Source organism: Piliocolobus tephrosceles, chromosome 12 (genome assembly GCF_002776525.5).
Source record: "Piliocolobus tephrosceles isolate RC106 chromosome 12, ASM277652v3, whole genome shotgun sequence".
Classification (NCBI taxonomy): Eukaryota; Metazoa; Chordata; class Mammalia; order Primates; family Cercopithecidae; genus Piliocolobus; species Piliocolobus tephrosceles.
In genome coordinates, this window is record NC_045445.1 from 46,518,269 (window position 1) to 46,535,110 (window position 16,842).

The 16,842-nt window shown below is 47.7% G+C and overlaps 1 protein-coding gene across 2 annotated transcripts in view; it reads right to left on the reverse strand.

Annotated features, from left to right (window-relative positions):
* Positions 1-1,082: 1,082 nt before the first annotated feature.
* FRMPD3 (FERM and PDZ domain containing 3) overlaps positions 1,083-16,842 on the reverse strand; it is an 87,207-nt gene continuing 71,447 nt past the window's right edge. For both annotated transcript variants that reach the window (XM_023203059.2, XM_023203060.2), the window contains 2 exons: positions 8,570-9,391; positions 1,083-6,048 (listed from right to left, as the gene is read on the reverse strand). In XM_023203059.2, the coding sequence (XP_023058827.1) occupies positions 2,975-6,048; positions 8,570-9,391 (3,896 nt within the window). In that variant the 3' untranslated portion in view covers positions 1,083-2,974. The remainder of the gene's footprint in view (positions 6,049-8,569; positions 9,392-16,842) is intronic.

Sequence of the window (16,842 nt, forward strand, 5' to 3'; positions counted from 1 at the left end):
CAGCCTGACCAACATGGTGAAATGCCGTCTTTGAAAAAACAAATAGCTGGGTGTAGTGGCGGGCACCTGCAATCCCAGCTACTTGGGAGGCTGAAGCAGGAGAATCACTTGAACCCAGGAGGTGGAGGTTACAGTGAGCTGAGATGACACCATTGGACTCCAGCCTGGGTAACAGAGCGAGACTCTCTGTCTCAAAAAAAAAAAAAAAAAAAAAAGTCTGTTATCAGTCTTCGGAAGTGACTAAGTAGGATCACTGTACACGATTGTGTAGCTTGTATACCTAGCCAATGAAGCAAGTGGGGCTGGACAGGGCTGAAATTACCAAGCCATGTGCCCATCACACAGAGGGTGTCACGATGGGGGCGTGGGCAGCAGGAAGAACCTTTTTCTGATTTGGACAAAGATGCCTCATAGGCTAGTGAAGACCTGTAAGTACCGGAAGAAAATTAGGAAACAGGAGAAACAAAATAATTTCTCACCCTTGGGTAACTCTGAAGAGCCCGAAGGGTTAGCTCTGATTAGGGTCCTAATGCTTCCATACTATGGAAACAATCCCTCCTTCCCACCCCACTACATGGCCAGCCGCTGTTGCAAGGGATTCCATAGACTAAACTGCGAGGCAGTCAGGCTGCACTCTGAGAGCAAGAAGGCACAGTTCAGAGGGAGAGGCCCCATTTCCCAACCCCAGTCTGAGGAGTGGCCTAAAATCCTAATTTCCAGGCCATCTGATACACTAGGCACAGAGCACACTGTGTTTTTCCACATGCCCCACCCGCCCCACACCACCTACAGCCCTTCAGCTCTGAGGTCACAGCCATGGTGGCCAGGTGAGCCAGAAGCCCCGTGGTCAAGAGAAAGAGGTAGACAATTTCCAACTCCCATGAGAAACAGGAAGCTTCAAAGAGGAACAAAGGGGATCCCCTGCGTGTTGCGGAGGTGGGAGGAACAGGGTCCTTAGCTGTCATCACCCACCAGTGCCCAGTACATAAGAGCAAGGGCCCAGGAGGAGCACACAAAGGGCCACCACCAACGAACAATTCAAGGACACAAGGACACCCACAAAGAGGCACCGCAAAGACTTATTGGGATAGTAAGATGAATAGATTTAATCATTCTTGTTTGAAAAACAAGACATAAATTGGTATATATATATATAATTTATATATTTTATGTAGTATATATACTATATACAGACATTAGAAAATGTTTCCTCTCCATGAGGCTGAGGGAGAGGTGAAGGATGGCAGTGGAATGACACAGGCAGGGGCTGAGTGGCGAAGTTGGGAGAAAAAGAAGACCATGTCAGCACTCCAGCTTGCAGTGGCTGAGGGGAAAAGGATTCCCCACTGGCTGCATCTCTGGCCCATTCAACAACTTGGTCCTGGGGGAGGAGAAGCAAGGAAGGGAGGGGCTGGATTCTGCAGAAGAAACTCCCCTCCTCCTTGCTGGGAGAACTCACCACTCAGGGAGACTTTATTGTACTAGAGGCTACCAAGGATGGGCAGGGGTTAAGCACAGTGTACATCTTTATAAAACTCACATCAGAATGAAAGATTTCACATGGACCTCCGACACAGTGATGAAACAGAGGCAGACACAGGGCACAAGGGTGTGGGAAATGGGGAGATATGGAGACGTGAACAAGAAGCAATCTATACAGAAGAAGCATTGGCTTTCTTTGTTCCCTACAGTGGGACAGTTGGTAGGGACTCCGTGTCTTCACTCCCAGGAAGGTTGTGGGGGTGGGGGTGGGGGGCGGGGGGAGGGTTGGCAGCGGTGGTGGCGGTGGTGGTGGCAGCGGCGGCGGCGGTGGCAGCGGTGGTGGCAATAGGAGGTGTGTGTCAAGGTGATGTTAAACAGTGTGAATTCCCTTCCAGATGGCTCCAGAGAGGGAGAAAGAGGTGCAGGACTGCACCGGGTAAGGCGCTCAGCTTCTTTTCTTAGAGAGACAAATCCACAGGGTCAATACACAGCCAAAAGCATATACTCAGGATTAACATATCACGCTAGCTTCCAAAAGCTTAAGATATAGTCATCAACACCCCCCACCCCCACCCCTTTCCCCCCTCCCCCCACCCCCCTCCCCGATCCACAGCTAAGTCAAACTCCTAAGGACAGTCTGTCTGGTAGAGATGTTGAGAGAGGAGCCTCACGCCTGCAGCAACAGCCCCTGCGCTGGGCTGGGCGGGCTCCTAGGCCTGCACTGGGTCTCCCCAGGCAGACGTTTTCACCAGGTACCTTATCCAAAACGAGTGGGGTGATCCCAGATGCTTGCTCCCTAGTGGACTGAGCTGCCCTGCCCATCAGTGAGAGGCAGGGCACTTTGGGGATGGCTGGTGTGGAGCTACTGGACCTGGAGGTGAGGGCTCCCCAGGCTGGCAGCCTGTTGGGCAGCTGCAAAGAGCCTAGTGTGGCTGTTTTCTGCAGACATCTCACCCAGGCACAGGCCCTCAGGGTGGCACCTGCCAAGTGAGTGTGAGCCCAGGGTGGTTGGGCACATCTGGACGGAGCGCACTCTCCCCTCGGCACGGCAATGTGGCCTGCTGCTACTGCCATTGCTCCCAGCAGGGGAGCCAATGCCATGAGGAGCTCAAGGCCTGAGGGTCCGCTTCCTTCAGGCCCTGGCTCCCCAGCGCCCAACACGGATTGAGCAGGAAGTGAGCCTGATGTCACCTCTCAGCCCGAGAGAAGAGATAAAATACAGCCCTGCTGTGAGCAGAGTGACGAGGGGCCTTTATCCTCACAGTGAGGCCCAGAGACCAGGGAAGGGGTGAGGACACCCAGGGCGGCAGCTAAGTCTGCAGCCCTTAAGAGACAGCCTTAATCGAGAGAGTTTCCACTCCCTGGAGACTGATGGGCTCTTGGACCCTGACTGGCCCAGCAGATACACACACACTCACCACAAGATGCAAGGACCACAAAGCTCAAACTTGGGGCCATGGTTGGGGAAGGGGGACAGGTGTGGGCAGATGCCCTACTTAATTAGGGTTTTTAAGGAGTGGGTGAATGTGCTCATAACAGTCGCCGAAGTTGGGGAGCCTGGTGGGTGCTCTGTGGCTGCCCCTGCAGCTGCTGCCACCTGCTGCTGCTGCTGCTGTTGTTGCTGCTGCTGCTGTTGTTGTTGTTGTTGTTGCTGTTGTTGTTGCTGCTGCTGCTGCTGCTGGTTAAGGTTACGGGCTGTGGACTCCTCAGCTGCACGCAGCAGGAAGGTGTAGTTCCTCACCACCTCTTCTACCTTGGCCAGCAGCTCTTGGCGCTGGGCCTCGGAGCGCACAATGAACACCAGCCGCACGAAGGTCTCAATGAGGCTGCTCAGCACCTGGAAGCTGCCCGTGATTGCTGCCAGCATGTGAGTCGGGCTCTTGTCCACATTGGCCACACGGCGGCAGGAGGCCCGGAGCTCCTTGAACTTGAGAGCTAGCTCGAGCTTATACTCAGAGATCTGAGAGACATAGGGCTTGGGGGCACGGGCCTCGGGGCTGGCCACACACTGCCGCAGGACTGTCAGCAGTTCATTGGTGTCCAGCCGGGCAGCCAGGAAGCCATCAGGGAGGCCATAGGCATGGGCCCGCAGGGCATTGATCTTGGCCAGGCTCCCCTCGAAGGTGGACACACGGAGGTCAATCTCCTGAGTGCGGGAGGCCTCAGGGCTGCTGCTGCTGCAGGTAGCAGCATCCAGCACCTGCAGGGTCCTGCTCACCACAGGCACCACCTGCTCGTCCAGCTTCATGCCAGGCAGAATCTTCATGGGGATAGAGTAAGAGAGCTCATCCTTGCCATCACTGGCATCATCTGCCATGTCACACTTGCGGTAGTAGAAGCAGTAGCGGATGGAGCAGCACTTGCTGCTCTCACTGTCCTCGTCTAGCTCTGCAGGCTTCCGGTACACCTCCGCGGGCAGTGAGAACACGGCCATCTGTCTGGGGCCTTTGGTCTCTGGGGCAACCTGGACGTAGGAGGGGTCTCCCAGCGTCGGTGACTCCAGAGACCTGCTTTTGGGACCCAAGGCTATGGGGAGGCTTGCCTCTAACTCCTTGGCCTCCCTGGGCAGCATGCCCAGGGGCGGATGTGGGTAGACATCCGAGGTCAGCGAGGCCCTGTCACCCTGGTCCAGTTCACTGATACTGTAGCGGCGCATCAGTTTCCTGTAGTTGGGAGCTCCCAGACACTCGCCCCCTGAGGCACACGTGGTCAGGCACGAAACACCACTCTCAGGGTCCGATCGGCACTCTCGGGATTCCAGGCTGGTAGAACGAATGCGCCGGATATTGATGGGGCTGCTGAGGCTCACGCCTGGGCCAGCCTCTGGCTGCCTCTGGCTAGGGAGGACCCTGTCCCTTTCCCTTCCCCGGAGGCTGGGCACTGGTGTCTGGGTGGCTTGCGGCCGGCCCCCCCGGCAGATGCGCTTGCAGTCGCAGCTGCGCCTCTGCTCGCGGGACATGCCAGGACCCTGCTGCACGGGGCTGCTGCGGAGCTGGCAGCTGCAGCGGCCAGGTGCTGGAGGTTGCAGGTACTCGGTGCCTGGCAGCTCCCCCTGGCTTGGTGGCTTTAGAAGTTCCTCAAGAAACTCCAGCTCATACTGCTTTACCTTCTGCAGTTGGGCCTGCCGCTCATCTGTCTCCTTCTTCTGGCGGGTTGGGAAGGTGGCAGAGAATAAATTGCGTAGCCGGAAAGGACCTCGGGATGACTTGGGTTTTGCAGGGCCTTCAGAGGTCGAGTGGGCTCCATTGAGAGTTGTTTCAAGCTTCCTAGAGGGCATGGTGCTCACCTGCCGGCTGGCAGCCTGAGACCTCAGTGGGCTCTGGCCTCGAGGTTGGCAACTGGGGCTCTGGCCTCGAGACTGGCTGCTGGGGCTGTGGCCATGGGGCTGGCAGCTGGGGCTGTGGCTTCTTGACTGGCAGCTGGGGCTCTGCAGAGCCATGGGGTAGGTAGCTCGGGGAACCAGGCTGGTCTCTTCGAGCTTGCTTCTTTTGGGTGTGCTCTCCAGCTGCGCCTTCTCTCCTTGGCTGGAGATGGTGCCCTGCTTCTGCAGGGTGGGCTTACCACCCTCTGGCCCGCCTTTGCCTGCCACCTCCCCTGTAGCTTGCTTGCCCACTGACTCTCGGCTCGTTTGCAGAAGATAGCTTTTGGGAGGGAAATTTTGAACAGGCAGCCTGTCCTCCTGTTGGGAGAGGTGCAGGCTGTCAGCCCAGCTGCCTGTGGGTGCTCTGGGGCTGGAAGAGACCTCTGCGCCCAGCTGATGCTGAGAATTCCGTGAGGTCTCTGGAGCACTGGGGCTAATTTTGAACTTCAGATTCGTATTTGCACTGCTGCTCATCATGCTAACCTCTGGCCTCCCCATGCTGGCCTCCAGCCTTCTCTCACCCCTGCTGGGGGGGTTCCCCAAAGCCCCACCAGGAGTGACTAGACTCTTACTGTGAACCACTTGCTGTAGGGCAGCTGAGATGATGGCTGGGGTCACACTGCCCTTTGGGTCCAGGATAAGCTTGGGGCTCAACCTGACCTCCTTGGGCAGGTTGTCCCTCAGCTCAGAGACCTGCTCTTCACTGAGGGATGACGTGGCTGCCCTCAGTGACATTTCTAGGCCTGCCCTAGTGTGGCCAGGCCCTTTGTCCTCAGGAACTGGGGACAGCAGGCTCAGATTCTTCTGTTCACTAAGCTGTGGGGACAGTGCTGGGTGCACTGCCAAGGAGTATGTTCGTTCTCCCTGTACCTGGCCCTCTGACTGGGGCAGCTTCCTCCGAGCGCCAGCGGGGCCACTACTCTGGCCTGTGGCAATGGGTTGGAGAGATGGGTTGGGATCCGGGCGCCCGAGAGAGTAAGGGGCCGTAAGAACAGCCTGGGCTGCACAGCTCTGGATCCGGAAGGGCAGGTCCTTGCGGGCAAGGAGGCTGTCCTTGTTGAGGTGCTGGGCCAGGAAGTAGGTGGTGTTCTGGTGCTGCTTCATGGCCGACATCATCTCTGACATGTCTGTGAGCTCTGAAGAGTTGGTTTCATGACCCGAGTCCAGCGATGATTCAGGAGTGATTGTGGCCAGCACAATCAGACCTGGAGGAACAGGGATAGGGCTTGTTACGCTTACTGAAATCAAGTTCTTTTCCAGCTCCACACGGTTGTCCCTCGGTATTCATGGGCGATTGGCTCTAGGACTCCTGAAGACTCCAAAACTTGCAGATACTCAAGTCCCTGATATGAAATGGCATAGTATTTGCATGTAACCTATGTACATCTTTCCATGTATTTTTTTTTTTATTTTATTTTATTTTTTGAGACGGAGTCTCGCTCTGTCGCCCAGGCTGGAGTGTAGTGGCCGGATCTCAGCTCACTGCAAGCTCCTTCTCCCAGGTTCACGCCATTCTCCTGGCTCAGCCTCCCGAGTAGCTGGGACTACAGGCGCCCGCCACCTCGCCCGGCTAGTTTTTTGTATTTTTTAGTAGAGACGGGGTTTCACCGTGTTCGCCAGGATGGTCTCGATCTCCTGACCTCGTGATCCACCCGTCTTGGCCTCCCAAAGTACTGGGATTACAGGCTTGAGCCACCGCGCCCGGCCCTCTTTCCATGTATTTTAAAGCCTCTCTAGATTACTTATAATACCTAACACAATGTAAATGCTATATAAGTAGTTGTTATACTGTGCTGTTTAGGGAATAATGACAAGAAAAATCTGTACATGTTCAGTATAGACATATTTCTTTTTGTCAAATATTTTTGATCTTCGGTTGGTTGAATCAGTGGATGCAGAACCCTCAGATACAGAGGGCTGACTGTATAGGAAGTGCATAGAAGCCAAGGTTAGCCAGCAGTATTTCCAGCTGGAGAAAAACAGTCAGGCCTGGTGAGAATGCAGGGCTGAGGGTGGGAAGAGTGGAGGGGAGGGGACAAAGAGGGGCAAGCTATAAGAAGGGGATGAAAGGCTGGAATCCCAAACAGAAACAAAAGAGGTGGAGCAAGGATCTGGGCAGTTTGATGGCAAATTACCATGCAAATCACATGCAAAACAGCATGCTAATCACAACTATTTTTAGATTCAACAGCTAGGAAATTTTTGTTAATTGTCCTAAAGAGGGGCTGGCAAAGAGAGGTCTCTCTCTATCCCTCCTCATCTGGCCAAGCCTGCCTACAGTCATTGCAGCTGAGGCCATTTAGCTGAGCTTGTCCTCTCTCCAGCAGCCACATGGGACTTGAGCCTGGGAGCAGTTAGCACTCTCTCCAGACTCTAAGCAAAGAGAAATGCCAGCCCTGGGGGCCAAATACATGGGGGCTGCCCAATGTCAAGGGTGTCCTCACATAAGGAAAAGGCAGGCTTTCTCTGACCCCAATACCTTCACCCTCCCTTTCTACACTTTTCCCTGCCTCACATGCTTTCTCGTGGTCCCTATTCCTCCCTATTCCTTTTCTGTTGCTGTGTCATTTACCTCTTCTCTCTCTCTCTCTTTTTTTTTTTTGAGTCTCACTCTGTCGCTCAGGCTGGAGTGCAATGGTGCAATCTTAGCTCACTGCAACCTCCGCCTCTCAGGTTCAAGTGATTCTTCTGCCTCAGCCTCCTGAGTAGCTGAGACTACAGGTGTGCACCAGCCTACCCAGTTAATTTTTGTATTTTTAGTAGAGACGGGGTTTCACCATGTTGGCCAGGCTGATCTTGAATTCCTGACCTCAAGTGATCTGCCCACCTCAGCTTCCAAAAATGCTGGGATTACAGACGTGAGCCACCACACCCGACTCTCTTCTCTTTTTTTAAGGTGTATGTGTATGGAGGGACATATATGTGACTATGGGTACGTGTGTGATGTGTGTTTGTCTATAAGATGGACATACATATGTCTATAACAGGGAACAGCAGGCATGTTGTACGGTTCTCCTATGAACTAATACTTAGTAACAATAGCTACCACTTACTGAGGCCTTACTGTGTGCTAGGCAGTGCTTACATGCTTTGCATGAATTATCTCATTCAATCCTTATGACAACCCCATGTGATAGAACTACTTTTATAAAACCCATTTAAGGTTACAGAATGAGGGTCAGAGAAAGTAAGTGCCTTGCCAAAGGTTACACTGACAATGACTGAAGAAACCAGGATTTGGGTGCATCTGATTCGGAGCCCACGTTCTTAGGCAGGATAAAGACCTCAGCCATGAGCAGTGATGGCCTTTGGCTCCCCTGGTCCCAGGTCACTAGGTAGTGAGTTGGTCGTTTTGCTTTTCTTTCAATCATGTGCATGCTGGATGTTCTGTTCTTCGCCTGTCTTCTACATGTCTCACAGTTTTTCTCTGATCCTCCATCCTGGCCTGCATCCATAGCTGTCATGACCTCAATCCCTGGGATCTATCTGTAAGGCATTTCCAAAGAGATGCAATGACGAGCACCAGAACTCTAGCTAGAGCTGAGCAGCTGCTCCCTGCTGCAACATCGTTGCTCCTCTGACCCTATCTAAACAACCTTTGGTCCATCCACTGCCCTGACATACCTCAGTGACTCTAACATCTATTTGGAAAGATACAATGTTACCCACTGGCCTTTTCTGGACAGGAAAAGTGGGAGGAAGGAGAGAGAAGGAATAGGTCATTACCTGCAGTCTGTGGGGGTGGTGGGTGTGGTCCATCCTCGGATGCAGCCAGGGCTTCCAGAGCCTGCAGAGTGGACACCAGAGCATCATCTAGCTCCTGGGCATGATCTCGAACTGTCCGGGTCTGCACACTGTCAATCAATGTCACTGGAATCTCATCATACAGAAGCCCACGCAGGTGGCGTCCTTGTTCCTGGCTCTGGACAGCCCGGCGCTTGGGGTCATCCTCATCAGAGCTGTTGTCTCGGAAACCAGGGGGTGGGGCAGCAATGGCTGGCAACAGAGAAGTTGTCTCATCTTCCTCTTCCTCCTCCTCCTCACTCCCAGGTGGTGGGAGGGACATCAAATCTACTATATTGTCACGAGACGAGCCAGGCTTCCCACCTTTGCGAGGGCCCAGCTGCTCCTGGAGCTTGGCTTTGCAAGAGTCACAGTAGAAATTCAGGGCTTCAGCCCCAAGGGAATTGTCCAAGGTGTAGGACCGGGCCCTGCTGGCACAAGGCTCATGGTCTAGGCTAGCTGCATCAAAGTCATCAGGGACTACCTCATAACCTTGGCCGGAACTTTTGGATGTGGGGTCAGACTTGGTTCGGGGCCTGGTCTCCTCAAAGAAGATTAGGTTCTCGTTGACATCTGTCCGACTTTGCTGCTCCTTTCTTTGTTCCCGCATATGGAGGTAGCAGAAGCTGACAAGCTCAGAGTCGGCAGGCGGGGGCGTGCAGCGGCTCGATTTCCTGGGGCTGGTGTCCACGCTGCCCACATAACTACTCTCCTTTTTCCCCAGGTGGCCCCCAGTGACAGGGCGGTGGGCGCTGTGCATGTAATCTAAACCCAGAAAGAGAATCAACAGATGAACCCTGGTGCCGAGGATTGTGACTGAGCTCCCTTGTTGTCTCTGGCCCATGTCTCTGCAGCACGACCGAGTGGCAGGTCCCAAGACAAAGCATTGCCTGGCTGCCAAAGATTAGGGTTAGGGAAGTTTATGAGCTATGTTACTGCTGACCCTGAAAGTAGAGTGAGTAGAGTCTAATAACCTGAGCTGCTAATAGCCCCATCACCTCTGAAATGGGAGAAGGCATGGGGTATGGTAGGGGTGGGAGTGAACACCTTGGTTTAGAGCCTGGTATCTGGGCACAGCTGGACTCTTACATGACTACCCTCTGTTTGAAAGTCAGCTGTAGACATATGTCCCACTTGGAACTGTTCCTGCCCCTGCCCCCACCTCTTTTCAGAGCTTTTCCAACCACTGGTGCTCTGTTGTTCTTGTTATCTTGAATCTCTTCTAGCAGAAGGAAATAAATCTGACAAGTTACTAATGCTTTAGTCAAAACCTGTTAAACAGGCTACATATAATGCCCAAGAGTTTGCATTTCAGAGACGCCTGTTGATGGAGGTATCCTAAAAGAATAATGCTCTATATTAGAATTCCAGGGTCTGAATGTATAAAGTATATGGGAGATACGCTGGGATGTGCATATGTGGGAGGAGGGTAGGGGAAGCATTCTTACAATTCTTCAAATTTTATTCTTTTCTGCATTCATGCAGGGTCAGCCCTACCTGCTACACATACATGTGGCAAATGCTCTCGTCAATCGCTCTTAATGACGGTAGGTGTGTGCATCTGAGAATTATCTATTGCAAATGCTTTATCTGTGAATACCTTCTCTCACTGTTTTTGGAGCTCTTCCCCATTTTATCTGTGAGAATACACTCGGACAGCAGACAGACAGACGACAAACAAGCACTAACTTAGGCTAAGGTCCTAATATATGTGATCCTACTTAATCTTCATAACAACCCAATGGGGTAGTTACTATCATTATCTACATTTTACAGCTAAAGAAACTGACTCGCCTAAGGTTACATAGACCAAGTGGTAGACTGGATTTGAGCCTAGGTCTGAAGGACTTTAAAACCCATGTTTTTAGTCATTGCCCTTATAGCTCATCATGGTGATCAAGATGCTGGAAAACAAGACTTCGAAATGCCACTCAAACTCCAGTTTGCCTTTCACTAGAGATTACATCTATGACAAAAGTACAGCACTGGCACCTAACAACAAAACCCCCAAATACAGGAAGAAAAAACTGACAGAATTGAAGGGAAAAATATACAATTCAACAACAGTAGTAGGAGACTTCAATACTCCATTTTCTTTCTTCCTTCCTTCCTTTCTTCCTTCCTTCCTTTCTTCTTCCTTCCTTTCTTTCTTTCTTTTTCTTTCTTTCTCTTTCTTTCTTTCTCTCTCTCTTCTTTCTTTCTTTCTCTCTCTCTCTCTTTTCTTTCTTTCTTTCTCTCTCTCTCTCTTTCTTTCTTTTCTTTTTTTTTGATGGAGCCTCACTCTGTTGCCCAGGCTAGAGTGCAGTGGTACGACTTCGGCTTACTGCAACTCCGCCTCCTGGGTTCAAGTGATTCTCCTACCTCAGTCTCCCGAGTAGCCAGGATTACAGGTGCCTGCCACCATGCCTGGCTAATTTTTTGTGTCTTTGGTAGAGACGGGGTTTCACCATGTTGGCCAGGCTGGTCTCAAACTCCTGACCTCAAGTGATCCACCTGCCCTGGCCTCCCAAAATGCAGGGATTACAAGTGTGACCCACCACACCCGGCCAATACTCCACTTTCAATAATGGATGAAACAACTAAGCAGAATATCAACAAGGAAACAGAGGACCTGAGCAATACTATAAATCAAACTAGATCTAACTGAAATCTACAGAACCATCTACCTAACAACAGCGGAATATGCATTCTTCTTGAGTGCATATGGAACACTGTTGTGAATAAACCATATGTTATGATATAAAATAAGCCTTACTAGATTTAAAAGGAATAAAATCATACAAAATATATTTTCTGAGCACAGCATAATTAAATTAGAAATCAATAACAGAAGGGAGTCTGGGAAATTCATAAGTAGAAATCAAACAAAACCCTTGTTTTTTTTTTTTTGGATACAGGGTCTTGCTCTGTTGCCTAGGCTGGAGTGTAGTGGTTCAATCTTGGCTCACTGCAACCTCCACCTCCTGGGACCAAGTGATCCTCCCGCCTCAGTCTCCCAAGTAGCTGGGATTACAGGCACCTGCCACCACGCCCAACTAATTTTTCTATTTTTGATAGACATGGGGTTTCACCATGTTGGCCAGGCTGGTCTCAAAATCCTGGCCTCAAGTGATCTGCCTGCCTTGGCCTCCCAAAGTGCTGGGATTACAGGCATGAGCAACCATGCCCAGCCAAAACACTCTTAAATAACCAGGCGGTCAAGGAAAAAAAATCAGAAGAGAAATTAGCAAATACTTTGAGATGAATAAAAATGAAAATACAACATAGCAAAATTTATGGGGTCTAGCTAAAGCAGTTCTTTTTTAAAATTTTTTATTAATTTATTTTTTGAGATGGAGATTCGCTCTTATTGCCCAGGCTAGAGTGCGATGGCACGATCTTGGCTCACTGCAACCTCCGCCTTCTGGGTTCATGTGATTCTCCTGCCTCAGCCTCCCAAGTAGCTGGGATTATAGGCATGTGCCACCATGTCCAGCTAATTTTCTATTTTTAGTAGAGATGGGGTTTCACCATGTTGGTCAGGCTGGTCTCGAAGTCATGACCTCAAGCGATCTGCCTGCCTCAGCCTCTCAAAGTGCTGGGATTATAGGTGTGAGCCACCACGCCCGGCCTTAAAAGTTCTTAAAGGGGAAATCTGTAGCTGAAAGTGCCTACGTTAAAAAAGAGGAAAGATTTCATATGAATTACTATAAACTTCCACTTCTACCTTAAGAAACCAGAAAAACAAGAGCAAACTAAATACAAAGAATGAATAAGACCTACTATTTGATAACACAATAGGGTGACTACAGTCAAAAATAACTTAATTGTACTTTTAAAAATAACTAAAAGAGCCAGAGTAATCAGACAAGAGAAATAAATAAAGGACATCCAAATCGGTAAAGAGGAAGTCAAATTGTCACTGTTCACAGATGATATGATCATATACCTAGAAAACCCTGAAGACTCATCCAAAAAGCTCCTAGATCTGATAGATGAATTCATTAAAGCTTCAGGATACAAAATCAATGTACACAAATCAGTAGCACTGCTATACACCAACAGTGACCATGCTGAGAATCAAATAAAGAACTTAACCCTTCTTACAATAGCTGCAAAAAAATAAAATACTTAGGAATACACCTAGCCAAGGAGGAGAAAGACCTCTACAAGGAAAACTATAAAACACTGCTGAAAGAAGTCACAGATGACACAAACAAATGAAAACACAGTCTATGCTCATGGGTGGGTGCAATCAATATTGTGAAAATGACCATACTGCTAAAAGCGATCTGCAAATTCAATGCAATTCCCATTGAAATACCATCATCATTCTTCACAGAACTATGAAAAAATCCTAAAATTTACATGGAACCAAAAAAGAGCCCGCATAGCCAAAGCAATCCTAAGCAAAAGAACAAATCTGGAGGCATCACGTTACCAGATTTCAAACTATACTACAAGGCATGGTACTGGTATAAAAATAGGTACACAGGCCAATGGAACAGAATAGAGAACCCCAAAATAAACCCAAATACTTACAACCAACTGATCTTTGACAAAGCAAACAAAAACATAAAGTGGGGAAAGGACACCCTTTTCAACAAATGGTGTTGGGATAATTGGCTAGCCCCATGTAGGAGAATGAAACTGGATCCTCATCTCTCACGTTATACAAAAATCAACTCAAGAGGGATTAAGGACTTAAATCTAAGACCTGAAACCATAAAAATTCTAGAAGATAACATTGGAAAAACCCTTCTAGACATTGGCTTACACAAGGATTTCATGACCAAGAACCCAAAAGCAAATGCAATAAAAATAAAGATAAATAGTTGGGACTTAATTAAACTAAAAAACTTTTGCACAGCAAAAGGTACAGTCAACAGAGTAAACAGACAACTCACAGGGTGGGAGAAAATCTTTGCAAACTATGCATCCAACAAAGGACTAATATCCAGAATCTACAAGAAGCTCAAACAAATCAGCAAGAAAAAAACAAACAATCCCATCAAAAAGTTGGCTAAGGACATAAATAGACAATTCTCAAAAGAAGGTATACAAATGGCCAACGAGCATATGGAAAAATGTGCAACATCATTATCAGGGAAATGCAAATCAAAATTACAGTGCAAAATCACCTTACTCCTACAAGAATGGCCATAATGGCCAGGCGCGGTGGCTCATGCCTATAATCCCAGCACTTTGGAAGGCCAAGGTGGGCGGATCACAAGGTCAGGAGTTCGAGACCAGCCTGACCAACATGGTGAAACTCCATCTGTACTAAAATACAAAACTTAGCTGGGCATGGTGGTGCACGCCTGTAATCCCAGCTACTCAGGAGGCTGAGCCAGGAGAATGGCTTGAACTCAGGAGGCAGAGGTTGCAGTGAGCCGAGATTGTGCCACTGCACTCTAGCCTGGGCGACAGAGCAAGATTCTGTCAAAAAAAAAAAAAAAGGGGGCATAATTAAAAAAAAAAATAGGTGTTGGTGTGGACATGGTGAAAAGGAACACTTTTACACTGCTGGTTTGAATGTAAACTAGTACAACCACTATGGAAAACAGCATGGAGATTCCTTAAAAAACTGAAAGTAGATCTACTGTTTGATCCAAGAAGTCATTATATGAAAAAGACACTTGCACATGCATATTTATAGCAGCACAATTCACAACTGCAAAAATATGGAACCAGCCCAAATGCCCATCAGTCAACGAGTAGATAAAGAAAAATGTGATACAGTCGGGCACAGTGGCTCATGTCTGTAATCCCAGCACTTTTGGAGGTGAGATTGCACCACTTCACTCCAGCCTGGGTGACAGAGCGAGATTCCATCTAAAAAAATTAATAAATGAATATAAAATTTTTTTAAAAATGTGGTTGATGAGGTTGGACACATTCAGGGTGGTATGGCTGTAGACTAAAATGTGGTAAATATATATAATGAAATACTACTCAGCCATAAAAAGGAATGAAATAATGGCATTTGCAGCCACCTAGGTGGAGTTGGAGACCATTATTCTAAGTGAGGTAACTCAGGAAAGGAAAACCAAACATCGTATTTTCTCACAAGTGGGAGCTAAGCTATGAGGATGCAAAGGCATAAAAATGATAGGGTGGACCTTGGGGACTTGGAGGGAAGGGTGGGAGGGGGTGAGGGATAAAAGATTACACACTGGGTACAGGGTATACTGCTCGGGTTATGGGTACACCAAAATCTAAGAAATCACCACTGAAGAACTTATCTGTGTAACCAAACACCACCTGTTCTCTAAGAAATATTGAAATAAAAATTAAATAACTAAAAGAGTATAATTGGATTGTTTGTAACACAAAGAAAGGATAAATGCTTGAGAGGATGGATACCCCATTCCCCATGATATGATTATTTCACATTGCATGCCTGTCTCAAAACATCTCATGTACCCCATAAATATATACAACTACTATGTACATATACAAATTAAAAACAAAACAAGAATAAAGGCAAAAACAAAAGAAGAGCAAACAACCCAAAGCAAGTGGAAGGAAATACATAGAGGATAGAAAACAATAGAGAAAATCAATGAAACTAAAAGTTGGTGCTTTGAACAGATTAATACAATTGACAAAACTTTAGCTGGAAAGATCAAACAAAAAAAGAGAATATTCAAATTACCAAAATCAGGAATGAAAGAAAGAATATCACTACTGACCATACAGATATGGAATTGATTATAAGGGAATATGAATAAGGGTATATCAACTGGATAACCTAAATGGTATGGACAAATTCTTAGAAATATACAACTTAGGCTGGGTGCAGTGGCTCACGCCTGTAATCCCAGCACTTTGGGAGGCCGAGGTAGGTGGATTGAACTTCTGATCACTTGAGATCAGAAGTTTAAGATCAGAAGTTCAAGACCAGCCCAACCAACATGGTGAAACCTTGTCTCTATTAAATACAAAAAATTAGCTGGGCATGGTGGCACATACTTGTAATCCCAGCTACTTGGGAGGCTGAAGCAGGAGAATAGTTTGAACCTGGGAGGTGGAGGTTGCAGTGAGCCAAGATTGCACCATTGCACTCCAGCCTGGGCAGGGCAACAAGAGCAAAACACCATAAAAAAGAAAGGAAGGAAGGAAGGAAGGAAGGAAGGAAGGAAGGAAGGAAGGAAGGAAGGAAGGAAGGAAGGAGGAAAGAAAGAAAGAATTTGCCAAAACTGATTCAAGAAGATAGAAAATCTGAATAGACAGTAACAGGAAAAGAAATGGAGTTAGGAATTAAAACTCCTCCCTTACCCCCCAAAAAAGTCCAGGCCCAGGTGACTTCACTAGTGGATTCTACTAAATGCTGAAAAAAGCACTTATACCAATCTTTCACAAACCTTCCAAAAATCAAAAGAGGAGAGAACACTTCTTAACTCATTGTATGAGGCCAGTACTACCTTCATACCAATACCAGACAAAGATGTCACAAGAAAACTACAGACCAATGTCTTTCATGAATACAGACAAAATCCCTCAACAAAATACCAGCAAACTGAATTCAGCAACATCTAAAAAGAATTATACACCACGACCCAGTGGTGTATAAATACTAACAAACTGAATCCAGCAACATATAAAAAGAATTATACACCATGACCAAGTGGGATTTATTGCAGTAATGCAAGGTTGCTTTAACATCCAAAAATCAATGTAATACACCATGTTAATAGACCAGAGGACAAAAACTACATGATTATCTCAATAGATGCACAAAAACATAAATAAAAACATAAATCTAACACCCTTTCATGATAAAACACTCAATAAACTAGGAATAAAAGGGAGCTTCCTCAATATGATAAAGGTTTTCTATAAAAAACTCACAGCTAACGTCATACTTGATTCGAATGAAAGGATAAAAGCTTAGATCAGGAAGAAGACCGGAATGTCTGTTCACACCATTTCTCTTTCTTTCTTTCCTCCTTTCTTTCTTTCTTCCTTCCTTCCTTCCTTCCTTCCTTTCCTTTCTTTCTTTTATCTCTCTCTCTCTCTCTCTCTGTCTTTCTAAGTCTGGGGTCTGTCCAGATGTTTTCACCACTTCTATCCAACACTGTACTGACTGAAAGTTCCAGCTGGGACAATTATGAATTAAGATGAAATATAAGACATTCAGATTGGAAAGGAAAAAGTAAAACTATCTCTTGCAGAATACAAGCTCAATGTACAGAAAATCAAATTTTTTTTTTTTTTTTTTTTTGAGATGGAGT